Source organism: Leucopleurus acutus, assembly GCF_964270905.1.
Source record: "Leucopleurus acutus genome assembly, chromosome: 9".
Lineage (NCBI taxonomy): Eukaryota > Metazoa > Chordata > Mammalia > Artiodactyla > Delphinidae > Leucopleurus > Leucopleurus acutus.
In genome coordinates, this window is record NC_139144.1 from 101884928 (window position 1) to 101906138 (window position 21211).

Consider the following 21211-nt stretch of genomic DNA (forward strand, 5'->3'; position numbering starts at 1 on the left):
CACATGCACTGGGTGTGGCCAAAAAAAGGGGGGATATGAAAATGTAGCAAAATTTTGGTAATTGTTTTAGGTGAATGATGAGTAAGGGGCACCGAGTAGCCAATTCTCTCCGTTTTTGTGGATGCTTGAGATGTTTCATAATTAAATAACAAAAAGCTGATGCAGACACTGGATGTGATACCTGTCTTCTTGCGTCCACTCCCCCACCCTCAACCTCCCATCAGCGCCAGCTCCTGCAGACCCCTTAACCGCTAAAGCCCACTCAGTACTCAAAATGAAGCCCATCCTCCTTTGCAGCCGGCCCTGGCTCCCCTGCTACTAGACTGCATTGTCTACAAGGGAGATGCAATGGCACAACTGGGGTGGGGGAGCAGCACACCCCAGCTTCGCATTTGCAGACACATGCCCCCTTCCTCTCTTCAGCTGTAAAGTGAGCACAAGAGCACCTACCTTGCAGATCACTTGCACTGGGATAATCCGGCAAACTGCTGGACACAGGGTCTGGCTTTTGCTAAATGCCCAATAAATGTTACCTGTCACTCCCATGATTAATCTCTCAATCTGATCACAGCACTTCCCTGCTTAAAACCATCAGGGGTTCCCTGCAAAGCTCTAGGACAAGGTCAAACTCCTGACTTAGGGCACCCGCCTCTTCCAGGTCCAGCTCCACCTCCTTTCGCATCACTGCTTCCCTCCCTCGCCTCTGTTCCTCTGCACCTGCTCTGCCTCAACCTGGAAAGTTCACCTCTTCCTTGTGGCTCCCGGGTCAGCCTCTCTGAAGGGCTGCTCAGGCTCCCAGGCTGGGCCGGTGCCCGCTCTCTGGGCTCCCGTGGCCTGCACATCTTTACCCTAGCACTGATCGCACTGGACTGTCATCGGCTGACTCACCTGTCTCCTTTAGCAACCTATCAGCTCCCTAACCAGCCTGGGGTAGATTCTCTCCCAGGTGTCTACTCTCTACAGTTGATATAGGGTGAGTTTACCTGACACTCCATTGGGCAACTTGGTTTCCAGATTGTATTTCAGAAGAGGATACATTTTGACTTCCGCCTCAGGGCCTTTGCATTCACTAGGCATGAGTCTCCTGGGATCTTCTTAAAATGCATTCTGACTCAGCAGGTCTGGGGCCAAGCCCGAGATCGTGCATTTCTGACAAACATCCAAGTAGTGTCAACGCTGCAGGTCCCGGGACACACTGAGAAATGACTCACTCCCAACCTCAGCCGGGCTCCAGCCAACTCATCCTTGGGTCTCAGCTCAAACATCACTTCAAAACGGGCTTTCCCGACACCTCACTTCAAATGAGACCACACTTATTCCCTCCTAGAGCCCAGGCCTCACGTGTGCTGCGTGAGGTCTCCCAGACCAGCACGGAAGCCCGAGGCGGTGCTGGAGGAGTGTGCCTCTCGGTCGAAAAAAAAAAAGCCTTCAAGCCCCACACCCAGATTTACTCCTGTGAGCTTCTGGCACAAAGTCTCTGAAGGGGGCCTGCTTGTCCTCCTGAGGGAAGAGGGCATCCGGAAGGGTGCAGAGGACTTCCTGCCACACTGGGGATTCTGAGGACTTACCAGACACCCCCGCCCACCCTGGCCAGACTCAACTTGAAAGCAGATCATCTAGAAAGGCCCACCACGGCTGTCCCTTCCCCTGGGGCTGCTTCTTGCCCCACCCAACCCCTGCAGTAAACCCACCAGCCACTGCTCGAAGAGACGCCCCCAGCTCACGATTTCTGTTTCAGCAAAATTAGGAACAGGTGAGCGGGGATGGCACATCTCGGTGAATGAACTCCCAGAATGAAGCTCACATCACACAAATCGCCCAGAACCCTGCAGGCCGGTCCAGCTTCCCGTGCTGTCCTGTCCTGTCCCCTCCCTCCAGCCTCCAGAAGTGCTCAGGGCCTTGCCCTCCACCCCTGCCCCCCCTCCCGACAGAGTGCACCACTGTCCACCCACAAACAACCAAGAGCAGAGCCCATCGATGCCCCTACCCGGGTCGGGATGCCACCCCACCCCTGGATGTTCAGGCAGGCCGGGCAGGGAGCCTCCCCTCCACGCCCGGCCTCTCCATCTCCAGCACGCTGAGGCTCCAGGGCGGGACCATGTTCTCTAGGACGGTGATGGAGGTTCATTTTGAATCCTTTCTTTATTCCATCACAACAGCCTACCCTATCGTCCTATCACCCTAAAGTCTCCACCTGTGCCCCAGCTCATCTCTCCTTGGCCACAGCGGTTCTGAAGAGGCAGGCGGCCTCTCGGAGGCTGAGCCTCGGATCAGGGTCTGGGAGCACCTGGGAAACGCTCCTGCCTGCGGTCCTCGATTTGGGAGGAGAAGGCACGGTGACGCCCAGGCCCGCAGAGATGCTGTTTCTCCCTGGACCGGGTGGCAGATCAGTCGGGCTGAAATGACGTCCTCGGCGACAGTTCTCACTTTGTGCCACAACAGAAAGAAAAAAAACCAAACACCAACAGTCCCATCTTCAGCTAAGCATTCCTCAGACGACAATAAAACAAAAAGGAAAAGTCGACGTGATTTGGCAAAGGCTTCTTAAATTTTAAATTAAAAACAGAGAAAAACATTCACACAGAAGAGATTCAACGGTCTGCTTTGAAGAAATATATTAAAGAAGGTGAAAAAGTTAAAAAAAAAATCAAACCCCAAATAATGGTAAAAATAGATGTATCCTCTGTAAAATTCTGGACTAATCTACTGAGTCATTCATATCTGTTCAGTATCAGAGCATAAGATGAAATACCAAAGTATAAAACATTAAAACACAAGACAAACCGAAACACCTCGACAGACTGCCTTTGAGCAAGCCCACCGGGCTCGCAGCTGGCTCGGGCTCCAATGCCAAGTGCTGGAAGCTTCGCTGTCTGGTCCCTGCCGCGCTTGCCCTGAGCAGACCCGCAAGGCCTTCAAAGTTCTTCCCTGGCCCTGCTCAGTTCTGTGGCATGTTCTTCTATAAACTTGCTCAAATGCTCCAGATCTCTGTTTCCGTCCTCAAATTTAATTGGGTTCTTTTTGTCCCCGCTGGGGGAGAAGTAGATGGTGGGGAAGCCCTCGACTTTGTAGCGGTCGTTGGTGACATCGTTGGCCGTGGCGTCCATCTTGGCGATGACCAGATTCTTGTGTCCCTTGTACTTCTTGCCCAGGGCTGTGTACACGGGCTCCAGCTGCTTGCAGTGCCCGCACCAGGGCGCGTAGAACTCGATGAGGACGTCCTTCTTAGGGTCCATCACGATGGAGTCGAAGGTCTTCCCCACCACGACCTTGACCGGCCCCTTGTTGTTCTTGGGCACCGGCTGGGATTTGACAACTGGCTTCAGTTCTCCTGCCAAGGAAAGCAAGCAGAGGAGGAGTGTGAGAGCCGAAAAGCCCCGACCCTGGCGGCTCTGACTGGACCAGGCAGTGAGGCTGGCCTGACGTGCAGGACATGGCAAGTCAGACGCTGCCAGGGCAAGCCAGGGCCTTGTCTCCAGAAGCCCACCGCCAGTTCTCCGGCTTCCTCACGTCTTCTACTTTCCCAGTCCCTGCAAAGGCCAGAGAGGGTGCAGGTGGTTCCCCACAAGGCCTAGCAGACGCTGAGTCCTGTTCAGTGAGGCTGTCACAAGAGATGCTCCCGATGCAGAGGGGTTACTAGGAGGGTGGGCGCCGCGGGCTGGAAGCCACGGTGGGGAGTAGACTGAGCAGTGACGGACAAGGAGGTCTGCCCGTCAGCCGCCAGCGCTGGGGACCCGGGGCCATGTGCGCAACCAGGTGAGAAAGACGCTCGCCTTGATGCCAAAGCAAGTTTTCCTCATACATGAAACTTACGTCTAAGTCCAAAAGCCTGTTGTACTTTACATATTTTAAAAATAAGGCTTCTTGGGCTTCCCTGGTGGCACAGTGGTTGAGAGTCTACCTGCCGATGCAGGGGACACGGGTTCGTGACCCGGTCCGGGAAGATCCCACATGCCGCGGAGCGGCTGGGCCCGTGAGCCACGGCCGCTGAGTCTGCGCGTCTGGAGCCTGTGCTCCGCAACGGGAGAGGCCACAACAGTGAGAGACCCGCGTAACCGCAAAAAAAAAAAGGCTTCTTGAAATTTCCAAGACGCCTGCCTTTTATTCTATTACGAAAAAAAAAAAAGAGAGAGAAAGCAAAAGAACAGGGATTCTCCATCCCCATCTTCCCATCCCTCGGGTCCGGGGGAAGCCTGGGCCAGGCCCCCGACAACCAGCCGGTGGGGCCGCGGAGGTGGAGGATGGTGGGGGGATGGGATGGGGGCTCACCTTTCTTGAAGGCACTGACAAAGGCGCGGAGGGCGTCGGCATCGAAGTCGTCGGGCTCCATGGCGAACCTGCGGCCGCCCTCGTCCAGGATGGCCGCGTTCACCTCCTCCCCACTCTCACTCAGCCCCAGGTCCTTCACCTCCGTGGCGAAGTCGTCCTCGTCGGCCACGGCAAAGGTGTACTCGCGGAAGTCCTTGGCCACCTCCAGGACCTTGTTCCGCCAGAACTGAGTGGCTGAAAGGGCACCGAGGGCTGTGAGCCAGGCCGCAGCGGCTGAGGCTCCAGATGCCGGGCGCAGACCCCGGACCAGCCTTGGGCCACAGCCCAGGGCCCCTGCCCGCAGGCGGGTCGGGGTTGGGAGCTGGCCTCGCCCGATCGCCCCCGCATCTCTAAGCTAAGAGGGCCCAACTTGACTCGAAGCTCCCCTCGTGCTCAAGCAGAGAGGGAAGGGGGTAGGGACACAGCCCGGGAGGAAAAAGCCCCTGAAGCCGTAAGTAACCACACACCCCAGCCGCCAACCCGGGCCTCACCGACGCGGTAGTCGAAGCTGAAGTCCACGCCGTAGTACACGACCACCAGGGGGCGCCGCGAGTAGCGCTTGGCCTCGTTGGAAGACTTGCGGTGGCCGACAAGGGGCAGCGTGTGCCTCAACACGTGCTCCTTGATGGCCGAGCTCTCCGTGGAGTCCTGCAAAAGGGGGCAGGTGAGGTGCAGCTGTCTGTTGCTGTCGATGGGAAAAGCCATTTGCTTCACCCAGTGATGCTGGGGCCCCTCCTCCAGGGAACCCGAAGTGAGCCTCTCGGGCAACTGCAGAGGCCACGTGCCCTTCCCTCTGGGTGGGGGCCTGCGGTCCAGGTCAATCAGGTTCTGCTGGGGGAAGGCCTGGCTCCCAGATGACAGCGGCGCTAACACGGGCTACACTGGGCACAGGGTCCCACCTTCCCCTGGTCTGATCCTCACAGCAGCCTCTCTGGGACACTGGACGGACAAGGAACACGGTGCCGTGATGCGAAGCGCTGCTGGGGCTCTGAGCTCCGCCTGGAGAAAGCCTGCCCCTGACTAGCCACGACACTGAAGCCGGGGGCAGGGGTGTGGGCAGTGTCTCTCAGGAAGAGCATGGGGCCACACAGCTGCACGTGAGGGCGGCACGGCCACCTCGCTCTACAGGTGAGGAAACCGAGGCCCGTCGAGGTGCGGCTGCCTGCCCAGCAGGAAGTGATGGATGACCACTGCTCTCTCCCCCTAGGGCCCATGTCCCATCTGCAGCGATGGTCAGGAGGTGGCCCCAGGTGGCGCTGAGAAATGGCAGGCTGGGCCAGGTGGGAGGAGGCAGCAGGGACGAGGCAGAGGGCAGCTGGGCTGTGGGGTGTCTTTCATCAGGACGGCCCCTGGACCAACCATCCCTCAGGAGGTGAGCTCAAAGCCGAGGGACCCAGGACAAATGCGCTCCCACGCTGAGCACCTGGCACCGCGGGCCCGAATCTGGACTCAAGGCCAGAGCCCTCCTCGCTTACGTCTGCAGCCAACAGGCTCCCCTCACGGCAGTGCTGCCTGTGCTGATTTTACACCTGGCTTCATCTTACCTGTCCTGCCCTTGTCTTCCCTTTGTCCTAATTTTTAAATCCATTTTTTAAAAGTCGTATTTTATCTGTTGTGTGCATTTTTTACAAAGCAGCCTGAAATAATTTTTGCAACCAAGACAGTATATAAATAATACCAAAAGAGCAAAGTAGCAGTGATGTGTACAACAGACTGTGGATCTCAACCGTTTCAGGTCAAGGACCCCTTCAAGAATCTACTGAAAGCTGCAGACAGCCCCCCTTTCCCAGGAGCACACACACCATACAGAACTGTACCATCAGGGCCCCTCTGCGGACCCAGAGCCAGTATCTCTGGATGCTAAAAAGAGAAGCTGGAGAGCAGGGGGAGAGATGAGACCACCCCCACACGTCCTGGCTGGGGACAGAGCACACCTGCATTCTCCCCTTAGTCTGCTCCTAACTGGTTGTAGGACCTCCAGCCTGTTGGCTCACTTCTCTGCATCGTTCTATCAAATAAAATATTTGGATTCAAGGTGTAAGGTTTTTTCCAAACCTGAAGATCTGTTCAGTGGAGTGCGGAGCCCCTGTGAAGCACTCGGAACACCGAGCTGGACCCAGGCTCACCCTGGGCTGGGAACTCCCTCCGCCCCTCTAGAGATGAGTGTGTCACCCCCTTAGGAAGACCGAGAGTGGGGGGACATAGAGGAAAGAAAGGCCAGGTCCACATGCCATGTCCCACAGCTTCACCCAGTGAACAGAGAGGCCCGTCATCGCTTCCTAGGCCTCAGCGCCCAAGCCACCTGGCGGCAAGTGAGGCTTGGCTCAGACCCAGCAGCCAGCACGTCCTGGCCAGGAGCCACACCAGCCATGCAGGCCGCTGCTGGCCTGCCAGGAGCTATAAAGACCGGGGGAACCCTTCTGGCAAAAGCAGGTGGAGCTCTGCCAGGGGCCAAGGCCCCACGACCCTCGAGGTATGTGTGACCCCAACCCCCGACCGCCGTCCCTCCCGCGAACCCTGACCAAGAGACCATGCCGATGGGATGCCCCGGGGCTGGCATCCCTCCCCCACCTGGATGTCCATCACGTGGCTCTTGGGCTCATATTTGGACTGGAATTTCTCAGGCTGCATGATGACCAACTTCCCCGGGGAGACTTTCAAGAACTTGGCTATTTCAGTGTGGAAAGTGTGGTGGAATTTGTAATCCTCTCTCAGGTGGTTAGCTGAAAATTTAACAGAACAACAAATACACGATTTACTAAATTGCTTAAATGATCTAGACTCAACTCACTACCCACCATCAGTCAAAGCAAACGCCCAGAAAATAGTGTTCTTAACCACGAACGCCGTGTGGACTATATCCAGAGCTGAAACACTTGAAAGGAGTCTGGAGTTTACAACCTGGTATAGATGTAATCCCTTAAAATCTATATATCTTGGAATTTATTTTAAAAATAAACAATCTTCAGAGAAAAACTCAGAGCTAATTTGTCAGGCGCTACGGTCGTCTGTGGCCTCTGATGCTGAGAAGCACATAACCCTGGACAGACAGCCCAAATCCTCCTGCGTCCGTCACAAGAGCCCTCCATCCCCACAGGGAGTTTTCACACCCAGCACCCTTTGCAGGGCTTTGACTGCTCCTCCTCGAGTTGTTGGGTGGCCTGTCTGTGGGCTGCGGTTCTTTTGCTGTACATACTTTAAATCTCGGGAAACTCCCCAATGCACCCCCACTGACTGAGGATACTCTAGAACAGGGGCTGGCAATCTTTTATGGAAAGGACCAGACAGGAACTATCTTGGCTTTGTGGACCCCACGGTCATGACGACCCAGCTCTGTGCTGATCAGCGTGCAAACCGTCCGGTGTGCTGTGTTCTAAGGGAACTTACAAAAACAGATGAGGACCGGATTTGGCCCGTGGGCCGGCCTGTCAACCCCTGCCCCGGACCCCCCAGGGGAATCACCTCAGTCCCTCTGCTCTGTCCTCGCTGAGGCATCCACACGCACCCTGAGCCGAGTGTGTGGTCCCAGCACCGGGTGAGGCGTCGCCCCACCCGAGGGCAGCCTCCGACTGGCTATATATAGGGACAGGTGGCTGAGGGCACAGTACGTGTCTTGCAGGAGGCAGGGGCGACCTGGACAAGCTCACAGCTTTTGGAAGCTGAGACAGACTTCGACTGAAATCGTAATTTTCGACCTGCTGACTGTGTGACTTCAGGCCTGCCAGTGACTCACCTCCCGGAGCCCCAGTCCCTCCTCTGTAGAAACAGGACAGGGTACCTCTCAGACCACTGTAAGAATGAAACAAGGTGGCCCACCCAGAAGGCACACCCGTTCTAAGCCGCCAGGCGCCCCGGGTATTTGTTATCAGGTGGCCCTGGGTGCAGAGACAGAATCGACTCAAGAACTTCCTGCCCGCCCTCCACGCTCACAGACCCCTTCCTCCCGCCAGCCTCCCCTCTGCTCCTGCCCCATCAGCTTCCCTGTTGTCCACGCTGCATCTCCAGGACTGTCTCTGGCTCCTTCCCCACAGTCTACACCCCAGGCCCAGTGACCATCACCCCTGCCTGAGCCTAACCTGACCGGCCACGTGGGGTCACACGTATGTCAGACTGGAAGTGAGGCAGCTGGACAGGCAGCACCGGGCCCACCCAGATGTATAGCACCAGAACCCACATTTTTTTTTTTTTTTTTTTTTTGCGGTACGCGGGCCTCTCACTGCTGTGGCCTCTCCCGTTGCAGAGCACAGGCTCCGGACGTGCAGGCTCAGCGGCCATGGCTCATAGGCCCAGCCACTCTGCGGCACATGGGATCCTCCCGGACCAGGGCACGAACCTGTGTCCCCTGCATCGGCAGGCAGACTCTCAACCACTGCGCCACCAGGGAAGCCCCAGAACCCACATTTTGCCAAGATCCCCAGGGATCTGCATGCACATAAATGTGTAGGTTTGGGGACTCCGTGGCTGCCTGTGGCCCTGGGTGGGCTAGGGGACCCCTCTGCAAGTTTCTAGCACAACTGGGTGACAAGGTTACTGACTGAATCAGTGAAGACCGAGGAAGCACAGAGTTTAGCTCTACTGTATGTTTTACAACGTTAATCTGCATTTGACAAACGCACAACCGTGACTGCGCAGCAGAGATTAGCACTAAGTGGCAAGCAGATCATAACTGCTCCTTCGAAGTAGAAAAGCAAACTGTTTTGGTGTGTGTGACGTGGGGTGAGGGGTGGAGGGCACTCAGGAGCTGATGAGGACCAAGAGGATCCTGACCGTCCCTGAAAAGCCATCTTTTGTTCATGGCCTAGGGACCGTCCGGGGAGCGAGGATGCCAGCCCCCACGGGACACCACTGACAGCTGCTGGTGATAAACTCTGCCTCCCGGCCCGGCAAGACCAGCATTCAGTGTGCAATCAGCATCCCCAGGCACTTTGCTAAGCACTTCCTCCAATTTATCTCAACTAATGTAACAGCCTTCCAAGTAGGACAGGTCACCGTGTTGGACGTGAGATCTCCGAGCTGATCAAGTCACTGACTGTGGTCACGGTATTCGAACACTGGCAGAGCCAGGACTCGAACCCAGGTCTGATGCAGAAACCCTCACTTTCCGGTCAAGACCCTACCCCTGGCAGAGGGACTGGATCTGGGAAGGGGCCCCTGGAAGGGGCAGGAGGTAGACAATGACCTTGGATGAACTTGACTGTGCCCCTCCCCTCCTCTCAGAGGCCAGGAGGGGGACTGTGCAGCCCTCTCATCTATTTAGTAAGAAGTCATATCACCCACGTGCAATGAAAGCAACAGAGAACCAAGCCCCAAGCCGAGAAAGGAAAGCCTGTTCCCACGTATGCAATCTCAATTCTCCCATCAAGCCATCCCCTAAGTCGATGCCCAGGAGTTTTATACAGAAGCAGCAGACTCCCCAGCAACCTCAGAGGGCCTGGGCCTGGGCACTCTGCCCTGCCCAGAGGGCCACTCCTTACCAGCGTCCTGGTACCGCTGGTAGGCTGGGTCGCTCTCCGCCTTAAAGACCCCAACGATGATGACATCGTCTCCATCCTTCAGGAACTCCTGCACCTGCTTCAGGGCCAGGATCTGCTTGGACGGTGGCCCGGACTGCTCGATCATGTAGTCGACGATCCCTGGGAGCAGAGCACACGCCTGAGGGGCCGCTTGGGGCTGTAGGGCGCTGTCCCCACAGCTCTGCCGGCGCCCACACGCACCAGGAGCTTCCCTCCCCACTGAGGCCAGAGGAGGTGGCAGTACCGTATTTTTCCCGTGGGCCGTTGTAATCAAAGGGCTTTCCCTTGCGGAAGATTTTCAGGGTGGGATAGCCGGAGACGTCGAACCTCTTGGCCAGGTCTGTCTCTGCGGTGGCGTCGACCTTCGCCAGGGGGATTGGGGGAGAGCGGTTGCTCAGCTCCTTGGCGGCCTTCTCATACTCGGGGGCCAGTTTCTTGCAGTGTCCACACCTGCGAGAGGAAGCAGTTCTGTCAGGGGCCTGTTCTGGTGTGGATGCCACCTGCCAGGTAAGTGAAGCGCAGAAACCCAGCCTGCGCTCCCGGGCCACTGGAGAGATCCGGCCAACCTCGGGATGCCCCCGGGTGAGGGCGGGGCCCGGGCCTTCCCCAGGGGCCGGCAGAATGTGGCCTCCTCCTTCATGGGGGTGGGGGGACGCACACAACACACACACGCCCGAGACATGGGTGGACAGGGGCATAACCGTGACATGGGGTAAGACATGGGAAAGGCCAAGACAATTTTCTTGGTTGGAGAGCTGGGACAGGTAAGGATACCAGTCAGTGGTGACTTCACACAGGACGTGAGGGTGAGCTGGGACACAAGGGATGGGCAGGAAGTGGACGCAAGCCTGTGAAGGCGGCGGTGAGGGGAAGGGACAAAAGGCAGGAAGCTCTAGGGGCCCTGGGGCTCCGGCACAAGAAGGGAACACGTCTTGAATGTAAAGCAAGAGTCAGGGTCAACTTCCAAGATTCACTCCAGAACAGTCAAGAGCAGAGACGAAGACAGAGAAAACCAAGGTTCAAACATCTCAGGAGGGAGGCAGCAAGGCCCGGGGGGGAAGCGGGCACTGCCTGGCGCACAGCCGTGTCCTCCAGCTCCGAGGGGCCCCAGATCGTTGGGTGGCCCCCCTATGTGGCCCACGTGGCTTACTCTCCCTGCAGGCTCCACGGTTCAGGCCTATATTTTAGCCTCATCCTACCCCCCAGGAAAGACTCTGTGAAACCGCCTCTCTCGGAACACGCAGCGCCCCACTCTGCCCACTTGTGCACGGCGGGGACTTTGCACCCGCCTGCTCTTCGGCTAGCCCTGCCTCACGTGCGGGGGTCTGTCTCTGCCACCCCCGGCCCGTGCCTGTACCGAACACAGGACGGGCCTGACCAGTATCCGATAACAGGTGATAGACACCATCTTACCACGGGGCATAAAACTCCACCAGAATGATGCCTGAGTCATTCACCACCTCATCGAAGTTATCTTTGGTCAGCACGAGTGTGACTTCTGGTGGAGGTGTCCAGTTGGGCTGGGAGATCTCTTTGACCTTGGCCACAATTTCTGGAAGAAACAACACAAGACTGAGCACATGCAGGCCCCCGCTCCAGGGGTGGCAGGTGGTGAGGGGCGAAGAGAGAGAGCGGGGCCACAGAACAGGATCCATGGGATTTCCTGAAATCCAGTCACATCTACAGCCAGGGCCACTCTGCACAGTTAAGAGCCAGAGGCCCACTGTTTCCAGCAGCTGTCCGTCATGGGTCCACTGCCACATGCACCCGCTGCGGACTGCTCGAGACAGTCCAAGCCCAACCCGACGAATGAGACTTCCGTTCCTAACACGCCAGGGTTCTAACTGCACTTGAACCCCGAGAGGTCATCTCCCAGTGTTTGACCACACATGCCTATTAATAGTTTTGGGGGCATCCTCTTAACTCGTACAAATACATATGTATTTAGACACGCACATCTAGCACTGGCATGTTACACACATCATAAAACGTAACCAAACTGGAGAAAAATGAAAAGAGAAGCAGCAGCTCCCACGCCGCTCAGGCTGCAGACTGCGAACGGCCCTTCTGTGGCCTGCTTCCCCGGAGATGGATTCAACGCCAGGCCTGGGACACTGAATATATTCTCGCAAAGCACTTTCCAAGGGGTTCTTAGGAGCAGTGGCTGCAAACTTTTTCTCTCCTTTTTTGCCATAGAATCTACCAAGGAGCCAGGTCTGAGACCCACTGCCGCAAAGCACGAGCTTTCAGACTGGAGCGCGCACAGCAGCACCTGCCGGTGTAGGCAGAGCCGAGGCCCTGGGGCCATCAGCGCAGGCGAGCCCCATTATTATTAAGACGCACTGGGAGGGCTGGTGCCTGGGGAGGCCACTTAGGCAAACTCTGCTCTCAAGACTCCAAACTGGGCCACGTCCCTAGCTGGCAGGTGTCAAGCGCAGACCTCCAAATATACAAGTCTGTCACAGGACAGACTCTCGTACCAATTCAAAGGGAACCTTAAGATCAAGTCCACGTGACCTCACACTCCGTGATGAGGAGCCCAAGGCCCAGCAAGGGAGGCCCTTGTGGGGGACACAGGGCTACGTGATGGCAATGAAGACCCCAAACCTATTCAGTGCTATTTCTACTACGCTATACTGGGAATGGAAAATGCAGCACAAAGCAATCTTTTTTCTTAAGTGATTAAGAGATACGCTAAAGGCTACCACAATGTTATTTTCTCATTCATTTAATGAAACTTATTTAGTGTCTGATGTGAGCCAGGCAGGGACCCATCGGGCCTGGTTTTAGAAACACTGTCTGGCTCCGCACGCCAGTGGTTCCATCGTGGGGCTCTGGACCTGCACGTTCGGCAAGCCCTTAGAGCTCGCAAGAAACGCAGGTTATTGGGCCAGACCTGAAACTTAGTGAATCAGAAGCTCTGGGCTGGGGCTCAACAGTCTGTCTAAACGAGCCCCCTCAACCCCACCCCACCCCATCCCACCCCCCGGGAGTCGGATACAAGCTAGACATTCAGAAGCACCGCTCCAGCGCACTACCAAGACCCATGACCTGTAACACACCAGCTCCAGACCTTGAGTTTCATGGTCGCCAATGGAAGAAGATACCCCCTCCCATGCAAGGACAAGTTTATGTTGATCCAAGTTTCCGCGAACATTCCATCAGGGATCACTCCCCGTCCACTCAGCTTGGCTTCCTTTCTAATATCCAAATTCCCCTCCCATCACCCCCTCCACTTTCCCTTCCAGGGGGAGGGAGCCCTGTCCCCCACTTCCACCAGCAGCTCAGAAGCCGCTCACCTTCCTGGGTCCTGGAGCCCTCGTAGTCGACAGCCTGCCCCTTCTTAAGGATCTTGATGGTGGGATAGCCACTCACGTCAAACCTGCTGGCCAGCGCCGATTCCGAGGTCGCATCGATCTTGGCGACAGAAATGGGAGGGTCATTCTCCCTCAAGGTAGTGGCGATTTTTTCATATTCTGGAGCAAACTGCTTGCAATGCCCGCACCTGAGAATTAGATTTCGGGAAGAAGAAGCAGGTTAACTGTATCCATGGAGACTTAAATCCAGCAACGCGCACACAAACGGGGACACTGGGACCAGAAATGTTTGCAGTTAACAAGAAACACAAAACAGGGGAGGCCAAGGCAGCTGAAAGTCAAACAGATCCAGGTTCGAAACTCAGCTCTGCTGAGGGAACATGCTTTCAACATCTCTACACCCCAGTGTGAGGAGAAAACTCTTCCTGAAAGATGCCGTCTTTTCCACTCCTCTCAGAAGCATATGGCAGGGTTTTCCAGAGGCTACGTGATCGACGATGATGTCAGCATTCTGATGTGAACATGTAAGAGGGCTACTGTTATTTAAAGATGGCCTTTTCTACCTCTCAGTTTTAATTCCCGATACGGTAACTACTGATAAACATGACCCACATAACAAGCTATTTGAGGTCCTCAATTATTAAGTGTTAAGGGGTCCTGAGAGAACAAAATGTTTGAGAACGGCTGATCTATAAACCAGGAACAGTGTAACCTCATAGGCCTGTCCTAAGGTCTGTTTAGATACTTTTACAAAGCATCTCACACTGTGCTAGACAAACAACGTAAGAATATCTTGACGATTTTGTCTCCGAAGTGAACCAAGGAGGGCAGGAGAAAGGGGAAAAAGAAGACGGGATTATGAGATGGAAAAAACAGCAGAAGAGCGGTGGGGGGAAGGAGCCCAAGAGTCATGACTGGCTGCCCCGTGAGGGTGAAAGATGGGAAAAGAGGGGCTGCTCCCCCAGGGCCCATGCACCTTTCCTATGGGAGGCCCCAGGGGCTGCACTGGGCAGTCACCAGACTCCGGGCAGGAGGAGGGGGTGGAGGGCGGAATCTGTAACGAGGGATGCGCCTGTCACCCACGCAGGTCTCTGTGTCATCACAGCTCGTTAGCCGCCCCCAGCTGTAACTAGCAGAGGACATGTTCACATTTTTAAGCACTGGATCTGAAACGAGCGGGGCCCGCGGTCTGCGAGGGCTGGCTCATCGGACGCTCAATGCAAATTGGCAGAATGCTGAGCCCCTGGCGCTCCCGAACCAGGAGTCTGGGTTCCTGCACCTGGACACTCCCACCCTGCGGGGTCCGGATGACTCTGAGGGGTCCAGCCTGGGACACAGAGGAACCCCTGGTCCATCTGGCTGAGGGGGGCGGAGCGTGGGTCCTCACCATGGAGCATAGAACTCCAGTAGCACCGTGTCTTTGTCAGCCACAAAGTTATCAAAGTTCGCGTCATTTAGGACTGAGACACCGTTTTCTTCCTTAACTTCCAAGTCATCGCCGTCGTCCTCGTCCTCGTCATCTTCCTCCTCCTCGTCTTCCTCCTCAATGGCATCCTCTTTCTTAGAAGAATCTGTGCAGAAAATACCCAGACTGGTTAGGAAAATGGTGACCCTCCTCCTTAAAAAATCTTCCTAGAGGGACTTCCCTGGTGGCACAGTGGTTAAGAATCCCCCTGCCAATGCAAGGGACACGGGTTCGAGCCCTGGTCCGGGAAGATCCCACAGGCCACGGAGTAACTAAGCCCGTGTGCCCAACTACTGAGCCTGCGCTCTAGAGCCTGCGTGGTGCAACTACTGAAGACCGTGTGCCTAGAGCCCGTGCTCCGCAACAAGAGAAGCCACTGCAATGAGAAGCTCGCGCACTGCAATGAAGAGTAGCCCCCGCTCGCCACAACTAGAGGAAAGCCCACGCGCAGCAACGAAGACCCAACGCAGCCAAAAATAAATAAATACGTAACTTTACTTAAAAAGAAAAAAAAAAAAATCTCCCTAGAACCCAAAACCCTCAAAATGGTCACGAGTCCTGCGTGGTCCCTGGGGGCCTCCCCGACCCCAGGAATTTGCATATCGGGTGGCCACTTAAGATTTCACCTAAAGGGAGGTCATGCCTAAAAGATGGCTGAAAACTGACTACAGGTCTAGAATTTAAAGTCTAAAAACTGCAGCAGGACTCGGAGGGCAGGACCAGCCCCCTCTGCAGACGGAGCACTCCCTCCCCGGCCCTGCTCTGCAGGCCTCCAGCCCAGGTACAGAGAACCCGCCGCCCTGCTCCCCAGGCACAGACCTGATGCACCCCTCAGGCCGCCCCGCGCAAGGCTCCTGACCCATATGCACGCTGCGCGCCTCAGGCTCCTCACTTCATGGGCCCCCCACGTCTGTGCTCAAGGGCCAGGCTAACTTTCACACACGTGTTCCTCTTCCTCACCCTCTCTGCTTCCACAGGCAGGAAGGACTGCATCTAATCCCCCTCCCGACCCCTGCCCAATGAATGACTGACTGCCTGGTCCCCAGATCAGTACAAACAGGAAACAAGTACTGGTCTCAACTTTTCCACCCCGGAGGTTACTCGGGCTGACTTTGTAAGTAAAATATGATGCCCCACACTCCTCCCTTCACATTTCAGCCTTTTGCTGAAGGATTGTAACACCCGTGGGGCTGTTTTTTATGTGTATGAGGTAAAAATGCCACCCCTTTCAGAAATGGATTAGGATTCCATCCTCCAGAATGAAAAGCTGAGAACCAGCACTTGTTTCCTGTTCGTACCTTTGTAGGACGCCCTGCCTGGAAGCAAAGTACTCTTTCCAGAACGCAAGCATATGAGCACATCTTATTATCAAGGTTCAACTGAATTTGTTGCTGAACTACAGGTACCAGAAATCCTGAACGGCAGTTCTCGTTCCCCAGGTTCCCCAGCTGCTACCACGCCAGCAAACAGAACTGCAGCCAGCACGATTTCATCAACTCCAAAGGCAGAATGTTTCAGAGCCAATTATTTATTTTTGGAGATGCTTCCCAGGAGAGAAACCAACACCGACAGCGGGACTGAGGTCAGGGCTCGAAAACCTGCCCTCGGGATCCGGGAACCCCTGGGACTTGACCAATCTTAGCCGCCCCTGAACTGATCCAGTGCTGGCTCTGCAGGTGCTCAGAAAAGCCAGGAACTGGTCTGGGCAGGGTGGCAGCTTTGCTCGGTATCATTAAAATCTACCAATCTGCACACTAATTGTCAAAAGTAAACCAAAAACCCACCCCACCCCGCTGAGCCCCACTTTCCTCCACATTGTCCCTTCAAACACCCACTGCTTTTTCCTTTCACACCCCCCCCCCCCAACTTAAGGCAGAAGTTCCTCCATTGCGCGGGCAGGAGAAACGGCTCTAAAATCCTAAAAGAACACCCAATTTGAGGAGTGCATACCCAGCAGACTCCCATGTTTCTTGGGGCAGGTTACCGGCCCTGCCCGCAGTCTTCCTCCCGCCCTCTCCGAGCTCCCCAGCCACCTCGCCACTTCCCTGCTCCTCATCAGGGACCCTGCGGGGAGGTCAGGCCTGCAGAAGCCCCAGGCCCCCAGCACTGTCAGCAGGAGGCTTGGGGAGAGCAATGAGAACCAGTCCCTGGACGTGGAAGGGGCAGGACCCAGAGGAAGACAACCTGGGCTCAACCCCAACGCCACCTCTCAGGGCTGTGGCCTCAGCTCGTTTCTTTACACTCACGTCACACTGAATCCCCTTCCACTGGTGACTGGCAGCCAACACGATACACCCAGGTCCTCGGGAATCCTAGGACGTAACGCTTGAGAACCTCCGGGTTTACGCCGGCTGGCTAGGGGCTCCCGGTACAAGAAAACTGCCTACAACAAACTTGCAGGATAAGTACTAGCTGACCCATGTCGGCCTGCAGAACCTTGTCACAGTGGCTTTCAAAAGGCTAGTCTGACCGCCCCTCACCTGAAAGTCCCACCCAAAATGACCCACATCGGGGCTGCAAACCCGGGGGCTTAATGTGGGGATGTCGTGCAGGTTCTCTGCTCCTGTCGGGGACCTAGGAAGCACCACACACCTTGCCCCAGATCTGGGTGCTCCCACGGCCCGGAAGGCCTGCTGTGGGCAGTTAGGTAGATGCCCCAGGCAGTGCATCTCCACTCTCACCGCCTGGCTGCTCAGCTCAGTCCAAGAATCAAGTTTACTTGCGGGCAGACGGAAAGACTGGAGGAAGGGTGGAAAGAAGGCTCGGGAGAACTTAATCCTCTCTTCAAGCTAGGAAACACAGCTCAGGGAGGAAGAGGGACTCGGCTATCTGCTCAATGCACAGGGATAAGGTGAATTTTACAAAATGGAAAAGCAAAGATGCTTTCCTACCTACACCCAGCCCGAAGTGGTCTGAGAGCACTACTGGTAATGGGGCTCTCACGATTAAATGGGGGTCCGTGAGTTATCCTGGGACAGAGCTCCAAACAGTGAATTCATTTCTTGACACTTTTTAAAAAATTGACTTTGAGTTTATATTTTTAAGGATAAACAAAATGGCAGAACATTCCCTACATAATTAAGGATCCTTAATAGCGTTAAGGCGTGGCCCCCCCTTTCCATTCCTCCCCAAGTTGCAGACAATCCCCAGGGTTGACTCCTCTGCAACTGGAGAAGGTGCTGGCTCTATATTCCCATGGACTAAAACCCCACACATCCGGACAAGGAAAATATCTCAGTTTAATGGGGAGACCACTCTTCACTGGGCTTCACTTTTAAAGTTGGACATTCTAGGATAGAAATATATCCAAAGCCTTCCAGCACCTTCTGGAAGGGTGCCATCCTCCCCAGCGTGTAGTCAGTGAAGCCTCTTGCATCATCTCCACAGCCTGCTTAGCCCACCCAGTAAGGCCACTCCTGAAATGTAGGCCCCTCCTCTAACCAGGTCACTGCAACCCCTGCCCACTCCCACCAGTACATCTGACAACACTGGATCCTGCCCAGGCTGGACACCAGCGGCTCCTTACAGCATGTCCTCATCTGCCTCCTCAGCTGGCCGGTCTTCCAGTCCCCACCAGGGAGGTGCCCATAAAAGTTGGGTAAATCTTACCATTAGGTCAATACTGAATAGAAAAAGAGAAATTTGTTATCAGATATAACATCATTTAACTGATATGTTTTATGCGCCAGGCACCGTGCTGGGCACTTAAGCACACTCTCTCATCCCCCGAGGGAAACACATTACATGCACTTTACAGAGGAAGAAACAGAGAGCTTTAGTCACCTGCCCAAAGGCACAAGGCTACTGAGTGGAGGGTCCTGACCGCTCAGCTGCTATGCCATGGTGACACATAGGATTTTCTTCCCAGGATGCCCCAAGTTTTACACGGACTCGTTTGATAATTACTTCCCAGAAAGGAAAAGAGAGGGGCAACTGGACAGTTCCCCAGCACTGTACCCAAGTGAATTTCCACTTACTTTAAAATCTAAACCAATCCCAAATGAAAGCAAGCAAGGGACTTCCCTGGTGGTCCAGCGGTTAAGACTCTGCACTCCCAATGCAGGGGGCCCCGGGCTCCATCCCGCATGCCGCAACTAAGAGTCCACATGCCGCAACTACGAGTCCACATGCCGCAACTACAAGAGCTCACAGGCCGCAACGAAGATCCTGCATGCTGCAACTAAGACCCGGTGCAGCCAAATAAATAAGTAATAAAATAACTAAGAACCTGCATGCCCAGCAGTGAGGCAAAAAAAAAAAAAAGGTTTTCCTTAGGGAAAACCCCCTAAGGACAGGGACCATCTGGGGTAGAGGGAAGTGTGGCCCTAAAATAAATCCACGGGATGGGTTATCTGTGATAGAAGCTGAACGTGAAGATCCAGGGATGGGAAAGAGTCAAGGTAACTACTAGAAGCCCCACCCTACCCAACTGCAGAGATTCCCGGGCTCACCCCAGAGGCGGCTACTTCCCAGGGTCTCCAGTGCATTAGTGACCTGTGACCAAAATGACAGACTCACTCTTCCTAATAGCCCTTGGTGTCCACCCATGTTTGCCACCCTTCCAGGCCTCTTAAGAATCCCCGCAAAATAGAATCACTGGATCAGAACCAAGACAAAGCTAGTTTGCTCTTTGGCTACGTTCCAAAAACTACCCTCCATCTCCACTGGTCCTCAAACTTTAAGGTGCCTCCCAAAGTTCACCTTGCCCATGAATCAATGAAATGTTTAACATGCAGATTCGAGGGCCCACTGCTGCAGTCCGCTTGGGTGTATTTTGGGGCTCTGTATTTAAATAAGCACCAGGTGATTTGGATAAAGGTCCTAAGACACTTGCAGGTGACACTACTCTCTAGTTCCTGTTGGCAGGTAGGTGTTCTTCTCACCAAGAGCTGGTTTTTAACCTCCCTTTCTATGTGGGTAAAGACTCTTGAATCATTGACTTGCATAAAAGTTACTCAAGCTGTTTAAAAGAGTATAAAGTTCACAGTTCCTTTACACACTGTTAGAAAAAGGGGTTTATTTATATTGGAACAAACTCAACAGGAAAAAACTCTAGTCACCTAGAGAAAGGCCAGAGAGGAAGAAGTTTAAGACCAGTAATGCGATGCCCTGTTCTCTAGGAATTAGCACTCTTTTCTTGACTAAAACTTTCTAATTTTCCAAGTTCTCTTACACCATTTTTTAGCTAGCCGACTTCAAAGAAAAATGCAGGAGTGGTGACTAGTAGCTGCGAACCTTCCTCCCAGAGCGGGCGCTTTATGGGCAGGGGCCACACTCATCCTTAACTCCCACAACCCAGCGCAGTGACCGGCACACACAGTAGGTGCTGAATAAATGCTCGCAAAAGGAATGCTATCTCCAGTTTCCAAAAGATGCAAACCAAGCCATCCCTTTCTCCCTCAAACCAGAACCCTTGAGTTACTTATATCCAAACCTACAAACCAGTTTTGAGACGAAAAATGCTTGCTGCCCGCGGTTGTCCCGAGAGCTCCCACTTGGGGCTTCGTGCCCTCGCCCCTTCTCTAAAATCTGTTTTGAAACCAGAGGCCCCTCTCCCTTCACACTCCCTGGACGTGTTAGCCTCAAATGCTGAACCAGTTCCCAAGCTCCCGTTCCCAGGAGCGGGAAGTCAGCCTGGACTCGAGGAAAACCTGAGCAGAATCACGGCGAAAGAGCCAGCATGCAAAGAAGGCACTTTACATCCTCTCCGCGTTCAAGCCTCAGTGGCAGCCCCGGCCGCTTCGCCGCCCTCCTCTCCCGGATCTCCCAAGCGATCCTGTCCCCCGCTACCGCCCTCAAACTGCAGCACGTCGGCGGTCCGCGCGGCGACCCCGCCCACAGGCCCGGCCCGCCGCCGCTCACCTTCATCCGGGCCCTCTGCGCTTGCCGCTGCCAGCAGCTGCGCCAGGGCTAAGAGCAGAACGAGCAGCCAGGCTTCCCGGGGCCTCATCGCGGCGGTGCGGAGCTCGGCCTCCTCGCGCCGACGGTCACTGGGCGATCCCAAACCTCTGGCTCCGGTCTCGCGAAAGGAAACGAGAGGTAAGGAAAGAAACTCCCCCCCCGGAAGACCTAGCCGGCAATTGACTGGGGGCGGGGGAAGCCGCGGACCGGCCAATCCCAGCCCGACCTGGGGCGGGGGCCGCGTGCGTCAAAGTGCGCGTCCGAGCGCCAAAGTGCGCGTCCCAGCGCCGCACCACAGTCCTCAGCGCAGATCCTCCTCCCTGGCCTCCTCCGCAGGCCCCGCGGCTCCGGCGTTTAAAGATCAGAGCGCTACCGTGAGGTGCCCCCTTCTGATTGGCTGCGCCGCGGCCTCCAATCAGCGGCTGCCACTCGGTTTGCCTGGAGCGCACAGGCTGAGAGAGGGAGCGGGGGAGAACAAAAGCGGCGGGCAGGGGCCGGAGGGGCGGGGTCGGGCTACGCCTCGGGAGCAATTGGCCGGTGGAGCGGTAGGCGGGGCCTTGGAAATGCGAGGCGGGCGGGGCTCCAGGCTGCTGATCTGGGCAGGAAGAACACGTGTCCTTAGCAGAACGTTGGTGAGAGGGTACGTGTGCGCAACTCTGGGGGACGCCGGGGGGGGGGGGGGCTCAAGAGCGAAGCGGCGGAGAGGC

At 55.4% G+C, this 21211-nt stretch overlaps 1 protein-coding gene across 1 annotated transcript; it reads right to left on the bottom strand.

Annotated features, from left to right (window-relative positions):
• Positions 1–1939: 1939 nt before the first annotated feature.
• PDIA4 (protein disulfide isomerase family A member 4) lies at positions 1940–20830 on the bottom strand. Its single transcript, XM_082846695.1, has 10 exons — positions 20466–20830; positions 14526–14709; positions 13121–13326; positions 11235–11373; positions 10066–10271; positions 9783–9941; positions 6880–7031; positions 4800–4956; positions 4270–4503; positions 1940–3331 (listed from the first exon to the last, which is right to left on the bottom strand). Exons 1-10 carry the CDS (start codon positions 20551–20553, stop codon positions 2916–2918), a joined length of 1941 nt encoding a protein of 646 aa, XP_082702821.1. The 5' UTR covers positions 20554–20830; the 3' UTR covers positions 1940–2915.
• Positions 20831–21211: the final 381 nt, after the last annotated feature.